Source organism: Scyliorhinus canicula, chromosome 7, assembly GCF_902713615.1.
Source record: "Scyliorhinus canicula chromosome 7, sScyCan1.1, whole genome shotgun sequence".
In the NCBI taxonomy this organism is placed as follows: Eukaryota; Metazoa; Chordata; class Chondrichthyes; order Carcharhiniformes; family Scyliorhinidae; genus Scyliorhinus; species Scyliorhinus canicula.
In genome coordinates this window covers 165,655,894-165,674,918 of record NC_052152.1, presented here as the reverse complement: position 1 = coordinate 165,674,918, position 19,025 = coordinate 165,655,894, and the positions used below count along the sequence as shown (strand labels likewise).

The following is a 19,025-nucleotide window of genomic DNA, read 5'->3' as shown; positions in this document are numbered from 1 at the left end:
TATTCCAATCAAGGTCCAGTACAAATTTAGCGTAACATTTCAATATCACTCCTCTTGGGATAAATGCTAGTTCTGGATTTACTCTATTAACTTGCATCTAAAATTTTCATGACATATATATTTCTTTCCTTTTATCCTTTTGCTTCTCTACCCCATTTTTGTTTTCTTGTTTTACTAGTAATACATGATCTCCTTATTTTTTTTACTAACATGTAATTCCTTACACTTTTAACGGGAAATTCATTTGCCTGTTATAGTATCGAGAAGTGTCAGTTCTGGACTTAGTTTAGGGAATGAAGCTGGGCAGGTGTATCACTGGGAGAGTAATTTGGTGACAGGGATCATAATTCAGTTCGAGTTAGCGTAATTATAGCACAAACATTGAACAGAAGTTAAAGTTCTCAACTGGGGAAAGGAAATTTTTACTAATTTTTACTGATTGAGCAAGAGTGAACTGGAAACAGCTAGTTGAAGGTTAATCAGTATCAGAGCTGTGGGAAAAATTCACGGAGGGGATAGAGAGGGTTCAGAGCAAATTAAGTCCTCACAGACCAAAGGGCACACTGGGGCAGGATGTTCCATGACGTAACGGGATCTGGAGTGCAGGATTTGTTTGACAGAGTAGTTAACATGCTAGTCACCCTGACCTCAATGGTCGACAGATTATTCAGAAACATTCAGAGGAACAGTATCAAAGAGAAAAGAATGGATTTATTAAGGGAAGGTCATGTCTTGATTACATTTTTTGAGGAAGTAACAAGGAGAGTTGATGAGGGTAACGTCTTTTGATGTTATCAACGTGGATTTTGCAAGGCTTCCACATGGCAGACTAATCAGAAAAATAAATCGCGCCAGGATCCAAGTTGGATCCAAAATTGGCTCGGAGCATGAAACAAAGGATAATATTTGATGTTTTTGTGACAGGAACGCTATTGCTAGTGAGATTCCTCAGAGTCAGGATTAAGTCTCTTAGTTTTCGTGATATACACCAGTAATTTAGACTTAAATATGAGAGACATAATTAAGAAGTTTGCAGATGATACATTGACCAAGTGGTTAATAGTGAGGAAGAAATGTATAGCCAGCAGGAAAATATCAAAGAACTGGTCAAGTATACAGAAAAGTATACTTGGAAGTATACAAATGGAATTCAATCCAGAGAAGTGTGTGGTAATGATTTAGGGAAGGCAAACAAGGCGAGGGAATATGCAATAAATACTGGGATATTTAGAAGTGTAAAGAGACAGGGAGACCTTGAACTGCATGTTCACAAATCCCTGGAGCTGGATTGTCCGCTGGCATTATCCTCCATTTCGCAGTGGACTCATGCCCGCGGATTTCCTGACGGTGTAAGGGTGCCCACAATGGGAAACCCCATTGGGGTGGCTCGGAGGATCCTGCTGCCGGTGGAGGGTGGGGGGGGGGAGTGCACGAGAAAACAGGTGTGGCGGGACAGAGAATCCCGCTCTTGAAGTATGAGCAGCGGTACATAAGGTGATCTAGAAGCCAAGACAGAATATGTGATCAAGGAAGTTATGCTAGTCCTGTATAAACCAATAATTAGATCATAGCCAGAGCACTGTTTAGAGTTCTGACCATCACATTACTGGGAAGATGAGATTTCACTAGAGACAGTACAGAGGAGGTTTCCAAGGCTGTTGCCAGGACTGAAAAATGTTAACAAGAGGCAAGGTTGGACAGGCAGAGTTTGTTTTCTTTGAAACAAGAGGAGGCCGAGGGGACATTTAATTGTATGAAATTATGTGGAGCTTATATCTCCCTCTTGGGCAGTCCCTCGGAGTCAGAGATGACTTGCTTCCACACTCAAAATTAGTTCTCAGGTGACTGCAGAGTCCAATACGCGGCCTCTGTCACAGATGGGGCAGACAATGGTTGGAGGAGTGGGTGGGTGGGGTGCCCGTGCTGCTGTGCGCTCCTTTCGCTTTCGACGCTTGGCTTCAGCTTGCTCTCAGCCATGAAACCTGAGGTGTTCAGCTCCTTCCCGGAGGCTTTGCCATCACTTTGGGGTTCCCAGGTGTTTGTGGGAAATTTGCACTTTTTCAAGGAGGTTTTGAGGGCGTCCTTGGAACACTTCCACTGGCCTCCTGGGGTTCTCTTGTCGTCTCAAAGCTCTTGAGTAGAATCTTGTGTCAGGCATGCGAACAATGTGGTCTCCATAGCGGAGTATGGTCAATGCTTCGATGCTGTTGATGTGGTCTGAGGAAGAATTTCAATGTGACTATCCTGCCAATTCTGCGGAGGCAGTGTTGATGGTACTTCTCCAGGGTTTTGAAGTGCTTACTGTACATAGACCATGGCCGGGATTCTCTGAGCCTCCGCGCCAAAATCGCACTCGGCGCGGGGGCAGAGAATGGGGCCTCAGACCCGCGATCAGGTCCGACCCCGGGACGCGTTTCTCCGGCGACCGGAGAATCGCCACCAGCTGCAGGTGCGCGGCCGACGCGCCGCTGGTTGGGGGCTGTTGAAAGAGACCCCCGCGGCAATTCTCCACGGTCGACCGGCCGAGTTCCCGCCGGCGTGGTTCTAACATGGTTCCACCCGGCGGGAGCTCAGACTCACAGCCACGGTGGCCTTCCTAGTGGTGGCGGGCGGTGGGGTCAGACGCCGGGGGGGCGTCCACGACGGCCAGGCGTGCGATAGGGGGCTACTGATCGGTGGGCGTGCGTGATCCGGGTGGGGAGGGGGGGGGGCTACCTTCTTCCACGCTGGCCCGCTGTGTGGCTCCGCTATTTTGTGCACAGGTCCCTCGGCTGGTCGTCGCGCGCAATCACGGACCCGCAGCCGGCAGTGCAGGGCCACGTATCGGCACCGGAGCTGTGTGGAGAACTCCGGCGACGTGCTGACCGCCTGTGGGCTTCAGAATCGTTGGGCCAAGAGGCCCGTTGATGCCGGCGTCAACACTTAGCCGCGTTTTCGCAGAATCCCGGCCCATGTCTCTGAGCCATGTAGGAGGGTGGATATCACTATCTGTAGAACATGAACTTGGTGCTGTGTTTGAGGTGCTGGCCTTCAGCCACTCTCTTCCAAAGGCAACCAAAGGCTGTGCTGGCACCCTGAAAGTGGTGTTTAACCTCATTGTCAATGTCTGCCCTTGTTGTCAGTAGGCTCCCAAGGTATGGAAAGTGGTCCACATTGTCCGATGCGCCATCTAGAATTTTGATAATCGGGGAGCAGTACTGTGTAGTGGGGGCAGACTGGTAGAGGACCTTTGGCTTCCTGATGTTTAGTGTAAAGCCCATACACTCATATACCTCAGTGAAGGTCTTGATGATGACTGGGAGCTCGGTCTCTGAGTATTCACAGATACAACCGTCGTCTGCATACTGTAGTACAATGACAGAGGTTAGGCAATTTTGGATCTGGCCTACAGGTGGCGGAGATTGAAAAGATTCCCGTTTGTCCTGTATTTAGCTCCACTCCAGCGGGGAGCTTGCTGATGATGAGATGGAGCATTGCAAGGAGGTAGATCGAGACGTGTCGATGCGATGACACAGCCAAGCTTGACCCCAGTCTGAATGTGAATTAGATCTGTGGTGGATCCATTGGTCAGGATCACGGCTTGCATGTCCTCGTGGAGTAGGCAGAGGAGGATGCTGCCAAATGTTGGGGGAAGTCAAAAGGCGGACGCTCCATAATCCCTTGTGATTGACAGTGTTGAAGGCCTTTGTGAGGTCAAAGAAGGTCGCGATGTACAAGGGTTTGTGCTGTTTCCTGCATTCCTCATGTAATTGACTCGCAGTCAAGATCATGTCTGTTGTGCCTCTTAATGGGCAGAATCTGCATTGGCACTCTGAGAGGAACTCTTCAGCCACAGGGAGGAAGTGATGAAGGAGGATTCTTGCAATGCCCTTCCCTGTGGCCGACAGGGAAGGTCATTGCAAGATCAATCCCTAGGGGAATAGATTTTCCAGGAAGGATCTATTTTCCATAGCAGACAGATCAATATCAAAGGGGCATAGACAGCGCCGGCCCTCGGGTTGCTGGCGCCCCGGGCAAGCTGAACTTCGGCGCCCTTCGGGGGGGGGCAGGGCCGAGGGGGGGGCGGGGCTGAGGGGGGGGCCGAAGGGGGGGGCCGAGGGGAGGGGCCGGCCGAGGGGGGGGGGGGCCGAGGGGGGGCGGCGGACCCGAGGGGGGGGGCGGGGGACCCGAGGGGGGAGCGGACCCGTGGGAGGGGACGGGGACCCGAGGGGGGGGGGGCGGACCCGCGGAGGGGGGAACCGAGGAGGGGGGCGGACCGCGGGGAGGGCGGCCACCGTGCATGCGCTGGTTGGCACCTGCCCAACTGCGCATGCGCGGGACCCGAGTCTCTGGCGCCCCCTAACACATGGCGCCCCGGGCGACTGCCCGAGTTGCCGGTGCCTTGAGCCGGCCCTGGGCATAGATTTAAAGTAATTGGTATAAGGATTGGAGTGGAGTAAAGCATAAATTCTTTCACCCAGAGAATGGGGCGGGGGGGGGGGGGGGGGGGGGGGGGGGGGGGTGGAGGGGGGGGGGTGATATCACTGTCTGAAAGGATAGGAAAGCAGAAACTCTCATTACATTTAAAAACAATACTTGGATATACAGTGTAAGTGTCATAACCCACAAGCCTGCGGACCAACAGCTGGGAAGAGGGATTAGGTTGGATAGCACGTCTGCACCCGGCACAGAAATGATGGGCCAAACGGCACCCTACTGTGCTGTAAATCTCTGTAGCTCTATTATTCTCTTGAATTTCATAAACATAGGTTAAAATAACTAGTATAAAATGCAGAACAAATGCAGCAGGTTCATCGGGGTCTGAAAGAGAAATAGAGACAACATGCCTGTGCATTAAACATATTTTCTGTTCGCCATGATTTTCAGAATTCAGTGTTTATCTTTTCCTTTTCAGAATGAATTTGGCCCAATGATATAACCCTCCTCATAACTATGGATGTCAAAGCTGTGTTCCTAAATGATGTGGGATTTGCAGTCACAATGCTCAATCGATTCTTTTAGTAAATCAATTATTTTTAAATGTTGCTTTGCTAGTCTTTCACTATCCTGATTTCCTGTGACACCAGCTGCCTTGCACAACCTCATGTATAAAATCAAGAGAAGACTTCCAACATCGAGATAAAAATAGCTGTCCTGCCGTAATCTTTTGCATTTCAGCACATTTGTCAACAAACAGAAAAATAACAGCAATAAAGTAAAAGCACGTCACTGCAGATGTTCAGTATCAGAAATAGGAATACATCGGTATGAATGCAATTTCAATTATTGTAACAGTTTGCACATTGCTATATTTCTTCAAATAAAAATTAAACTTGGGCCTGAAGTCATATTTCTGTTTGAACCACAACATGAAACTATGGACACGATTTAATGGAAAAGGTTCTAAGTGTGGTAGCGAGCGGGAATCATAACGTGCAGAAGGAGGCCATTCGATCCATCAAGTCTGCACCGGATTTTGGAAACAGCACCTGAGTTAAGACCACACCTCCACCCTATCTTTGTAACCCAGTAACCCAACCTAACCATTTTTGTCGGACACTAATGGCAATATATCATGGCTAATCCACCTAACCCGCACATCTTTGGACTGTGGGAGGAAACCGGAGCACCCGGAGGAAACCCACGTAGGCACAGGGAGAACGTGCAGACTTCGCACAGACAGTGACTCAAGTTGGGAATCGAACCTGGGACCCTGGAGCTGTGAAGCAACAGTGCTAACCACTGCGCTATCGTGCCATGAGTTCCTGACGCTCGGCCTGGTGAGGCCGCCACTGATGTGAAACATTAATTGGACCACTTAACGAGGCCCCATGGCCATCATGCTGCAAATGACTGTTCCGCTGGCTGATTGGCTGAAATTGTTCTTGGCAGCCCCCTGCTAACAAGGGACAGCAGTATCTAAACCATCCTGCCCGGGCAACCCCACACAACTCGCAGCCATGCCATCGAAGAGACCAGCCCCACGATTCGGGGATGCCGACCTGGCCAGACTGTTGGAAGTGATCAAAATCAGACGGAATGCCCTTTTCCCCCAAGGTTCTTGGAAGGTCAGCCACAGGGCAGTCAGGGTTTTCTGGGAAGAAGTGGCAGCGGCCGTCAGCTCGGGGGCTCCTAGTCCAGTAGTGCCGCCCAAACCACCACCCCCACATATTCTTCATCTCTGATGTCACACTCCCCGTATCATCCATATGGCCCATCTCCACCCCCACCCCACACTGAAATCTCCCTCAGCCCCACGATGAACGATGTGTGCGGCTCATGATGCCCCTCTGTGTCCCTGCAGGAGGAGTTGGCTCACAACTGACGGGGGAAGGCTCAGACGGGAATGATAGATGAGGCCACATCCTATGTGAAGCAGGTGAGAATGGGGGCTTCGTTGGCCCTCTGGGCTTGCCGAACCCTACCCACTGTCACCTGTCCTCCATTCTCCGGCTGGTCCTGCGGGTACTTCCTGGCTCGTCCTCCAGCCTCTTATGGTACAGTGCCCCCTCGTCCTCCTCCTCCTCCTCCTCAGAGGTGGCCACATGTTCCTCCCCCTCAAACTCAAGCACATTGCCCCGCTGCCAGGTTATGGAGACCACCTCAAAGCGGGCGATGCTCCGGGGGTGTACTGCAGTGCACCATCAGAGCGGTTGAGGCATCGGAACCACATTCTGAGGAGCCAAATGAACCGCTCAATGACAGCCCGGGTGCTGCATGGGCCTCGTTGTATCGGGTCTCCACATGGGCCTCCGGCCTCCGTACTGCCGTCATTAGCCAGGTCCTCAGTAGGTACCCCTTCTCCCCTAGAGTCAGTCGGCCATCCTAGGTTGGTCTTCCTAGTCTGCACACTCACTGGGAAGTGTGCACACACGTGCATGATCTTCATGTGGTGATCCCACACGAGCTAGACGTTCAGGGAGTGGAACCCCTTCCTGTTCATGTAGGGCACTCCTAGATGTCTTGGTGAGTGCAAGGTGACATCCACGACCGCCTGGACCTGGGGCATTCCGACGATGGCGGAGAATCCTGCTGTCCGGTCATCCTGTTAGGCCTGGTCCATGTCAAAGTTCATAGCGTTCGCTGGCTTGGGAATGTAGGGCATCCCTGATGTCACGGATGCACTTGTGGACTGAATCTTGTGAGATGCCACAGAAGCCCTCGCTTGAGCCCTCGAATGATACTAAGGTGTTGATGTTCAGGGCTGCAGTCAGCTTGACAGCCACGGGGAGCAGGTATCCTCCTCGTTCATGTGGTGCCAAATCGACAAGGGCATGGCGCAGGTGCCGCATCATCTCCTTGTTGAGGCTGAGCCTCCTGCGGCACACACTGTCCGTAATTTATTCAAAAGACCAGCGACGCCTGTACACCTTGGGCCGTTGCCGGCCTCCCCCTCTGGGTCCCTGCCTGGCCTGATTGGTGGCCGGGTCCTCAGGGTGTGGGGCGGGGCTCTGCACATGGGCAGCTGCCTTAAGCCTCTGATGACGCTGCTGCCACCACCCTTTCTGGGTGTCCTGCCAGGAGCACCACAAGGGCAGCTTCCAGGGGATCCAAGGTATCATCCATTCCGTGTAATATCTAAGGAATGGTAGAGGGTGTGAAATAGACAACCAGCGGTGTCTTCCATCCTCGTACTCTCCATTCCCTCATTGCTCCCCCCTGCACCCCCCCCCCCCCCCCCCCCCACACCCCCTGCCATCCAACATGGCCTGCCCATGCACCCCCGGCCCTCACCATACCCCACACGCTGTACCACAGATACCCGCACGTAATGTTACTAGGACAGAGCACTGGTCCCCTCTTGTACACACACCCACCCTCTGGTTGCCAAAATATCTCCGGTGCTGGGACCCAGCCCCTGGGTATTCTGATGTTAACTATTGTGTCGGTGGTGTTGTCTCCTGCAGTGTTCAGGCATAATATCCAGGCATCACGGTCTGATTGGGATTATAGGCAATAACTCCCATATGCTACATGGCACACATGCCTACCCACAGGAATCCATTTTGGAGCGTTGAAGTGCTCACTTAACTAGGATTGCCAATTCCCAATTAGCAACAGCGTTTAGTCGCGCGGCCAGAGGCCTCCGTGGTCAGTGGGAGTTATGGGTGATCGGTGGGGCAGATTGGTTGCCCCCAGAATGGGAACACATAATCCAGGCATGGCGGGCGCTGAAACTGGCCCCCTCCTCCCCAGGCCATGGGCCAGCATCCCCCCTGGCTCCGCACCCCGACCAAGACCTCCCCCACCTCCTCCTCCTAGCACTGGGGCTCGGGTCCCCACAACAGCCCTTCTGCAGACTTCACATTTTACAAAAAGTATACTACTCGACATCTGTGTGACCACATGCTGGGGAGGCGGTTAGATCACGGGAGACCGTTAGATAGGGGGTCGCTTGTATGGAGATTAGCCTTAAATGGTGATTATTGGTGTCTCACCACGCTATGGCGGGTTCCTGATTTCGCCAACAGGAGCAGGCTGGTTAGAGTGCAAATTGATCGGCGCCCAGTACGGTTCCCATTTTTGGCCTCTCCTGTGATCTAATGGCCTCATCGCTCTCTCACTTAAGCGCAACGTGGCCATTAAATAGGGCCCAAGATTTTAACTTTGAGCAAACCTATTGAGAAAACCGCATGTTTCCATGCTCGGACTCACTGTTAAAGTAGCACATTTTAAGATGGACCCCTCCAGGTTCAGTTCTGCCTTGCCTAATCGGAACAGCAGTTTATGATCAGAGCATGGATGTTGGATGAGTTCCACAGTGGATCATTGTAGTGATTATCCCTTGAAGGGCAACACAGCAGATTAGGGTCAATTGGCTTGGGGACCAACTGGGACCAAGAGTGGGTAATCACCCCAGGAGATGGAATCCTCTCTCATGCAGAAGACAGGCTCGATCGAATGGCATTGTCGCGCCTGACTCAGCCATGCGGCAAGGCCATTAAATCTCACGGGCGGCATCTCGCGAGATTTGCAATGTTCAGAACGCCTCGCGAGATCTAATGAAATCTCGTGAGATGTCATGATCTGGATCTTGGCCTCACTGGACAAAATACAGTTATATATGTTGGCACCCGATGCTCCTGAGGCCCTGGAACGAACGCCCGCGCCTGGGAGACCTCACCATGCCGCTGTTTAGCACTGCTCCACTTATGGGAGGTTCCTGGGGTGGTCAGGCTCTAGGCAGGGTGGCACCCTGGCTCTCCTGCTGCCACCTGGGTGCCTTGGCACTGCCACATGGGCACCCCGTCACTGCCCAGGTGCCAGGTTGCCCGTGCCAAGAATTGGGCCCGGGGATGTTCTGTCCTTATGAAGTGAGGTGAGGGGGGGGCTCGAGGAACCCTCAACAGGTAAGTCGGGGCATTGTGGGTCTGGAGGCCACGGTGGGGAGACTGAGGGGGTTGACAGATCAGGCCAGCATTTAAAAATGGAAGTGAGATAAGTATAGCCAAAAAAAAAGAGAGTCCTGTTTTAGAATTTAGAATTTAGAACAGAACAGCACAGAACAGGCCCTTCGGCCCTCGATGTTGTGCCGAGCAATGATCACCCTACTCAAGCCCACGTATCCACCCTATACCAGTAACTCTACAACCCCCATTAACCTTATTTTTTTTTCGGACACTAAGGGCAATGTAGCATGGCCAATCCACCTAACCCGCACATCTTTGGACTGTGGGAGGAAACCGGAGTACCCGGAGGAAACCCACGCACACACGGAGAGGACATGCAGACTCCGCACAGACAGTGGCCCAGCCGGGAATTGAACCTGGGACCCTGGAGCTGTGAAGCATTTATGCTAACCACCATGATACCGTGCTGCCCTATCTGTTTGATAGTGGGGTCGTTCTTGGCACTGGAAGTGATGAGGAACACCCTGCTAAATGCACCCAAAATGAGTCTCTGTTTTTTTCCTGTTAAATTGCGCCTAACATCTAGGAGACAAGTAGGAACTGTGGCAACTGAGTGGGGTGCGGGGGGGGGGGGGGGGGGGGGGGTGCAGGTAGGGGGGTGCTGCTGGCCTCTGTGCAGTTTTTCTTATTATATATACCTGTCGTGGTTGCAGAGAAGTCTGTGAGTGCGCATCAGGACAGAGCCAATTTTTTACTGCTCGATTTCTGGTAAGCAGGGAGAGTTATACTCACCCTTTAAATCTCACTGAAATATTAATCTTTAAACTGCAATGCTTTCTTCTGTTTAAGAAAGGTGATGCACATTTTAAAAAAGTGTCACCCAGTGTCATGTACCTTTTAATTGCTGCAGCCAAACTGAACATACATTTTGTCCCATTGTATAAGGTTCAACTCCAACCAGAAGGCAGGTACAGATATTTATTCCCATATTTGAATTTATGCTGCTTCTGAATTGGCTCAATGGAGAGCATAAAAAACAGCCCAAGTTTCCATCTGCTCCTGATTTCCCATACTGTCCTGCCTCAGGAACTAATTTTCTCGGCCTTCTTATTGTTTGATCCCTGTGTCTGTCAGGAATAAATCCATAGATTCCATTTCTTCCTTCCTCAGTGTGACTCTTCACCTCCATTTCATGCATCAATAGACATCCCAGGCCCAAGCGGGCTCTTACTGGAGAGCCGTTAGTTTGGAACCAACATCATTACTATCCCTACAGGTTACCATGTGAACCAACTGACAATGTAGCACTACAGGCCCATCTGATTCTCAGATTTAAGAGAATCATAGGAGTCGATTACAAGAAATATAGTTTTCTGGCATATAATTGATGATGACTACAACTGTGTCCTTTGCTGTCACTTCACACTATACAGGATTGATACTAGCTCTGACCTTTGAATGAAGCCAGTGAACATATCTATGGTCAGGAATTTTAGGATGTTGGGGTTTCCTTTCCCGCCATTTGAAGAGTTGGCAGGGAACTCGGCACTGCAGACATTGTCTTCCCCACAGCAAATTCTCGCTCCAGCAAGCGTTATTGGCTAGAGGTGGGGCTTCCACCCCTCACACGAAAAGAAGCCCTGCCTCATCAGAGAGCTGTTGACTGGTTCTCCAGTCCCTGCTGCAGCAAAAGCTGCAGTGCACAAGGCTGGGACTGCATGTGATGGTACTGTTTTTGCTAATGCATGGATGAAAACCGTTAGCTTTGAAGTTGTCCAGACAAGTGGCTGGACAGTATGGTACACTCTATGGGGATGAGTTTCAATAGAGCCATGAGGGTAAGAGGATGTTTTGTCTAACTTTCTTCAGAGGAAAGGAGTCTCTGATAGGTAAATGAGACAGCATGTGGAATTATGGAAAAGTATATTCCTTTTCTTTTAACTATTAACTTTTTAAGAGGGCAGCACGATAGCATAGTGGTTAGCACAGTTGCATCAAAGCTCCAGGGTCCCAGATTCGATTCCCGGCTTGGGTCACTTTCTGTACGGAGTCTGCACGTTCTCATCGTGTCTGCGTGGGTTTCCTCCGGGTGCTCCGGTTTCCTCCCACAGTCCAAAGATGTGCAGGTTAGGTGGATTGGACATGCTAAATTGCCCTTAGTGTTCAAAAAGGCTGGGTGGGGTTACTGGGTTATGGGGAGGGTCGGGGTGTGGTCTTAAGTAGGGTACTCTTTCCAAGGGCTGGTGCAGACTCGATGGGCCAAATGGCTTCCTTCTGCACTGGAAATTCTATGAAACTGGGAGATCCAATAACTGAGATATGAAGGAATAAAAATATTGGAAATTATCTTATAAATTAGAATACCCTAAAATGTTTCATACAAATCTGTCAGTGATATATCAATATGCTCGCCATCACCTGCTCAAGGGCAATTATTGATGGGCAATAAATGCTGGCCTCGATTATCAAGAGCGTTCACTTCACATGAATGGATAAAAATAAAATTGATTACAAAAGGCACCATCTTGTTTTATCTATACAGCCATTTTAAAAAATGTTTGCAGTTGACTGAAAATTACTGGTGACTCTAAACATTGAGCATACACCTCTTAAAACAACATGATTCTTTCCTTATTCTTTACTACAATTATTCTGCATTGTAAAGATAACTTTACATCAGTTTACACAGGGCTACAGATGATAAGCTGGAAGATGGAATTAGGCTGGACAACTCTTCTGGCGAGCAGAGACGCAGTGGGCTGAATGACCGCCATTTGTGCTGTGAAGTTTTCAAAGTTTTTACAATACAGCTTTATTATTTGATATTAAAAGATGGCGAGGGAGCAAGCTGGAATAATCACATGTTGTTTCAGTCATAATGATATCACACCTCTGGCAAGATAAAAATAATTTTTAAAATGACACATGTTACATCATCCCACTGAGCATTTATCGAGCAACTGAGTAACAAAAGGTTGTGCTGTGGAATGCCGTGACTATTTATAGTTGGATATTTAAGGCGATATTAGGGGAGACTTTTTAAAAAATAAATTTAGAATATCCAATTCATTTTTGCCAATTAAAGGGCAATTTAGCATGGCCAATCCACCTATCCTGCACATCGTTGTGTTGTGGGGGCGAAACCCACGCAAACACGGGGAGAATGTGCAAACTCCACACGGACAGTGACCCAGAGCCGGGATCGAACCTGGGACCTCGGCGCCGTGAGATTGCAGTGCTAACCACTGCTCCACCGTGCTGCCCAATTAGGGGAGACTTTTAACTGCTGCCCCCTGTTACTCTTTGAATACACGGGTGACCAGAAATTTAAAATTGGGTGGAGACCTTGTGCGTCCATTTGTCGGCCTGGTTCAGCTTGGAGGGAGACTTTTAATGGACTCCCTTTACTCGAGCCGAACACACATGGGAGAAGTTTAAACATGGAATTAAGCTCCTCCGCCTGTTGTAGAGCTCTGATTGCAAACTTTGAGGAGAAGTAGGTGGAGGTTGCAAGCAAGTACCAGTTGCCATTTTTCCTGGTGTTGAGAAATCTACCTGATGGTTGTTAAAGGGGCCACAGGAGGCCACTCGATGTTCATCCTGGGAATACAGCTAGACGTAGTGAGAAGGTTCACAAGTGTAAGGAATTGTAGAAGCAGTGTGGGCACAGGTGCAGTTAGACAAGGATAGTGTCATATCTGCAGAGATCACTATATTAAATTTAATTGTTATTCACAACCTTAAGCCCTCATTTTTATTCAGCCTCCTCCCAGTGACATAGTGCTTCTCCCCATCTGGACAAAAATCTTCTCACAGGTCTTCAATGTCAGGCAGACGGTGAGGCACTCTCACTGCTAATGTCTCATCAATTGTGAACGGACTCCGGCATGAATCAGTGAACCCTAGACCCTTGCCCCTAATCCCCCTCTTGCACTAAGGAACAAAAGAATCTAGGCAGAACCTCACTTGGTCATGAGTCGGGGAGTCAGCGTGCTGACAGCAGACAGACAGGAGTCGGATATAAACAATAACTGAGGAGCATCACAGACCATTCCTCACTGCGAGTCACCATCAACCTGCTGCAGTGACTGGTCAGCAGGCACTCAAGGACTCCCCAGCCCAGTACCCTGATGTCCAGGTTTTCTGCAACAATCATCCCATGGTCGGGGAGGGGGTCATGATGAATTGGGGGGCACTTGTTGAGTTGTCAAACAACATATTGGTCCTACTGCATGAAGTAGGAAGCGATGAGGGCATTCTTGGCCCTCCCGCCCATGGGAACCTTTGCCCTCACTGGGCTTACATCCATGACTCCTCACCCGCCTCTTCCTCTACTCCCTCCACAATCTCCTCCTTCCTCCATGACCTCCTCCTCCCTCCATGACCTCCTCCTCATCCGAGGAAACATGACGCTCCTCCAGGTCTTCATCAGTAAAGTCATCACCCCGCTGCTGAACCAGGTTATGTAGAGCACAGCAAATCACCATGAGCCTCTCAGGGGATTGTACTGGAGGGCCTCACCAGACCTGTCAAGGCAGCAGAAGCGCATTATAAACAGGCTGTTGTACCGCTCTATCACAAACCGGGTGAGCCTCGCTGTACCAGCCCTCTGCTACAGCCTCTGGCCTCCACACTGGTATCATCAGCAAAGACCTCAGGGAATATCCCTTGCCTGCAGTCTGGGGTGACCCTCAACAATTCTAGGGACTTGCGATTACCCGAGGATGTAGCTGTCTTGCACGCTCCTGGAAAATGGGCACACATGTGCAAAAACCTCATATGGTGGTCATACCAGCTGGACAATGAGGGAGTGTTACTGTGAATGAAGGGAACTCGCTGATGCTATGGGACACGTGGTGTGACTTGAGTCCAATTGATTACCCTCTGCACCTGTGGCAGACCAGCTATGGTGTCGAATCCTGGAGCCCTTTCGGCCTGCTGGGCCTGGTCCAGATTGAAATGAATTAAGTCTGAGGCCCTTGCATAGAGCGCACCCTTTGCCTTATGGATACACTTATGGGTGGATGCCTACAACATGCCACACAGGCCACCCATTGAGCCCTGAAATGACCTTGTCACATAAACATCGTGGCCTACGGCTGCCATGAACTTCAGGGCCACAGAGAGAGGCTGTCCTCCACCTCCACGTGACACCAAGTTGGAATAAATGTGGCACGGGTATCACACAGTCTCCCTGGTGAGGTGGTGTCTCCTGCGGCACATGTTATTCGACAACTCCAAGAAGAACACACGCATCCAGTATACCCTCAGTCTCCTTTTGCACCTTCGTGCCCCATGTTTGGCTGGTGGGAAGTACAGCCCCTCAGCCTACCCTGGGATCTCCTCATCTCCTGCCTCTGGATCTTTCCTCAGTGCTGCCGCTCGTTGCTGCTGGAATCTGTGTTCCTCCAGCACAGTGAGAAGAAGAATAGCCAGCTTCACTGGCTCCTGCCAATGTCGTTCAGTCAGCTGTGAGGGATGAGAGAGAGAGAGAGACAGTCAGGCTCATGTCGCCTCTGCTTAACCACAGCACTTCCCCTGACCCATTGGCCTACGGACCTGGGAACAGCTGGTCCCACACCTTATCTGTTGCCTCATGCTCACTCAGAACACAGGTACCATCCCACCTCCATTGCATGACTATGCCCTCGCCCAGTCGGAGTTGCATTTGGCCTCACATCCTGTTCTCTCCTCCCTTTTTCTCAATATCACTTGTGGTTTTGACAGGAGGTTATATGGTCACCCATCCCTCATGGGCAGGGTCCACTGGACAGTGATGTTTGCCTTGTGGGCTAATGCACCCTGACTGGCAGGCTTTGGGGTCTGGCACATAAGCAAGCTCAGTGCTTCTTGAACCCATGTACCCAAATGAGTGGGTTCAAGAGGAACCGTGTTTTCAGCCCATTCCTTGACTTTGAGACTGTGGGCAGTTGACATTATTAAGGAATGGCCAATTAGTTTGATTAAGCATGAGTCTCAGAAATGTTAAAGGGCACAATTGCTTTCTACTTCAGGGATAGGCAAAGCTAATAAGCACCCATCGTAGGCTGCATATTTTCGAGATCTCATTACTGTCAGGCCTTTACACTTAAGGCTCCTAGACAGCCATTCCATATCAACCCCCACTGCTCAACAACACCCCCCCCCCCCCCCCCCCCCCCCCCCCCCCCACCACCACCACCAACAACAAACCAGGCTAGGAACTATGTTGGTTTTTCTTTTGGGGTCTTATCCACCCAGCCCATTAGGCCCGCCCTCCTTCACTCTCATCACACCTTACCCCCCCCCCCCTCCCCCCGGCCCCCAACCCATGTGACCCACACCTGCAGCCAGCCCATATCCCCATGCCACAGGCAGCAGACTCACACAGGCTTGTAATAACCTTTTAACAACACAGGCAGCAGGCTTCTGGACAACCACAGCAGATACGACCCCCATCCTGGTACCTTTCTACACCCAATAGGCTGCCTTCCCTCTCTGGAGATGGAGTTGGACAGCGGGCTCTATCCCTTTATACTTTCTGGTGCTAGGTGGAGACAGTGGTGTTCACCTTCCTCTTCCCTATCGGAGGTCATGGCACCTGGTTCTCGTTTTTAAAAAGCAGTAGTAATTATTGGCTTCCACCCAGCGTGGCGGGCGTGGGGGGGGGGGGGGGGGGGGGGGGGGAGAATTCCACCCCCTGTTTCTGGCCTCTCACGATATTTTTAGCAGCCATTGCGGGATGTGCACCCATGGTTAATGGGCCCGTTAAATCCCGCCCTAACTATTAACAATTGTCAGTCAATACCTCTCCAGATAAAACTGGTGAGCAGCAGCAGGGCATCCATTTGGTGCTGCCAGCTCACTGGAAAATGTTAATAAGGTTAGAACATGAAAGTGGTGTCTATGGGTCCTCGGGGCAGCTGAAGGGAATACAGTGACATCCCAAGGTACACGATCACAGTCTCTTTGTGTTTACTTATCTCTGTCTTAAAGGAAAATAATTTATTTCAACTATTGCAGAGGGAAGATAACTCCTTATTCCAGATATCGGGACAAGGTGTTTTCAGGAGCATGTTAATACATGTCTGGCATTTCTCAGGGGCATGCCAATATTTGTAGGCCTTCTCATGCAGAAGAATGAAAATCACTGCACTAAACCATTAGTGCAACTCACACATCTGCTGAGAGCTCACCACAGACATCATGGCACCACTATTGTTTCGTGCTGCATTTTAATTGTGACACAGGAGTTGTTATTGGCTGCAGCTGAAAATCCTACAATCCCAGTGGACGGTGGATATGTTAATGCTTCTGCAGTCACCGGTAATCACGTCAGAATAATTTCATGTTAGAATTTTGGCAGTGCGCTAATGATAGTCAGATTTTGATATTTTAAAGTTAATACCGGGGATACCAGTATGGTAAAGTACATTGACTAAAATACTTTGAGATATCATGACGCTGTGAAAGGCGTGATAGAAATACAAATTTGTCTTTCCTCTTGATATCTGATGATGCTTTTCCCTTTCTCCATTTAGCATATTGGTCAAAGTCCTTTTTTCAAGGATATAACCCTACAGGATACCTTTCTTTTCCCATAATATATTTCCCATAATATATTTCTTGTAATATATACATTTTTTCCTTTGTTTAAAATTTGCAATTTTATTTGATATTTCCTATTGTTGTAACCCTTTGAAAATATATGCCAGGATCAGCCAATAACAGAACATTATTTTCTTTTTCCCTGAAACCACTGTCTTCTTACCATGTATCAAGACTATGCTTCATTTTCTCTTTAAAAAATGCCTGTGTCATTTGATAAAAATTTGCGGCTGTAACAAGCACTGGTGTTTTTTTTTAAGTTACCATTCAAAGATACAGACTCCAAACAAAATCTTATTTTTAATCTCAATTTTTCAGGACCATGATGGTCTCTTGGAGTTGGGCATGAATTATTCAGCACCAATATTGCAATTTATGGCGTTCACAGGTTTCCAGTTCATTAAATGTTTCTAAGTGATTTGCAGCCAACTTTACATTAACTCCTGCAGTGGTTCTTGTAAAGTGCCTCCACCACAAGAAGAATGTTTGCTGTTTTCAAAACAATTGAGGATGAAGGATCTCAGATTATTTTTCTCCTTTTGATTGTTATTTATGTATTTTCACTGTTATTTTCCCACTTCTTGTTTCCGCTTTATTTTTTATTATTTTTATCTTTTTAGTGCTGCCTCCTTTCTTTATTTCCATTAGTACTTTATCATGATTACTCTTATCCCTTTTCAACCGATCCTATTTTGTCCCTCTTTGTTCATACTTACTCTGCTCAACCTATGTTGTGTGCTCGATGCCCCTGTCCAGCACGTAACCTTTTGAAAACAATTGCATTAGGAGCAGGAAGAAACAAAAAGGCAAAGAACAAACAAGCAGCACGGGAATAAAATGAGTCAACTGAAAGGAACTGGTGTTGTTTGTGAAGCAAAGACACAGACACGTGATAGCTCCTGGAAAGCACAAATGTAGAAAAAGAAACCACAAAATGGAGACCAAAAATATCCAACTGGTGTTTTGCTGTTTCTGGAAGTCCTTTTTTTAAAAATAAATTTAGAGTAACCAATTCATTGTTTTTCCCAATTAGGGGGCAATTTAGCGTGGCCGATCCACCTAACCTGCACATCTTTGGGTTGTGGGCGCGAGACCCACGCAAACACGGGGAGAATATGCAAACTCCACACAGACAGTGACCCAGAGCCGGGATCGAACCTGGGACCTTGGCACCGTGAGGCAGTGGGGCTAACCCTCTGCGCCACCATGCTGCCCTGCTCTGGAAGTCGTTTTGACTTTGGGGATACAACCGCCTTGTGGCTTCATTTATATTATATCAGCAAAACACAACAAATCAGACTTAAAAGGAAGAATGTTTGGAAATGGAGTCAAGCAACTGTTTAATGTTGAAGTTTGAATCATTTTCAGTGAATTGAGACATTTTTATATAACTATTGTAGTTATAATTGAATGAATGGGTGCCCATCAGAGGGAACTTGAAACAAATAGTTTGATGGTAGGATGAGATGACCATCGAACTCTTTCAGCCAACCTGATGGTCTCAATTCTGATTTGCCACAGGGCCATTATGGCATTGTTTCTGAGCACTCTACCTGTCCTTAATGCTGCACCTGACGTACCATCCAAGATGACCAATATTGCCAACTGGGATAATCTTAAGGTTTTCATTTGAGGCTTAGTTCTTTAGCGCTCAACACAGTGTAAGGAGACAACAGATTTTGGGGGCTTTATTTAAGTCCTAAACAAATCTTTTCAAACGGATGCCCATTCATGTGGAATTCAGCTTGAAAAGTTGCACAATGTACTTGTTGAAACGTTAATCAAAATGCCATTTTTAATCAAAAATATATTTTTCTGTTTTTAAAGCCTACAAGGAAAAAATGAAGGAGCTCTCAATGCTCTCGCTGATCTGCTCTTGTTTCTACACTCAGCCACATCCCAACACAATTAACAAAATTGGTGGTGAGTGATGCCTTTGTGTAATCTGCAGATTGCTCTCTAAGTATGTTTAGATTGTGTAATTGCACTATAAATAGCCAGATAATGTAATAGGTAATAACTATTGTTTTATTTGTGCATACATAGAATCAAAATTTGCACAATTATTCATTTTCAAATTTACATTAGGTGTGAATGTGTGACATGAAC

General features: G+C 48.7%; 1 protein-coding gene across 2 annotated transcripts in view; it reads left to right on the top strand.

Moving 5' to 3' along the window:
- LOC119969504 (stathmin-3-like) overlaps positions 1 to 19,025 on the top strand; it is an 87,932-nt gene that overhangs the window by 51,215 nt on the left and 17,692 nt on the right. Inside the window, exons 2-3 of one of the 2 annotated variants that reach the window (XM_038803202.1) lie at positions 2,803 to 2,805; positions 18,744 to 18,839. In XM_038803202.1, coding sequence (XP_038659130.1) covers positions 18,758 to 18,839 — 82 coding nt within the window. In that variant the 5' untranslated portion in view covers positions 2,803 to 2,805; positions 18,744 to 18,757. The remainder of the gene's footprint in view (positions 1 to 2,802; positions 2,806 to 18,743; positions 18,840 to 19,025) is intronic. The other variant, XM_038803201.1, reaches the window with a different exon arrangement.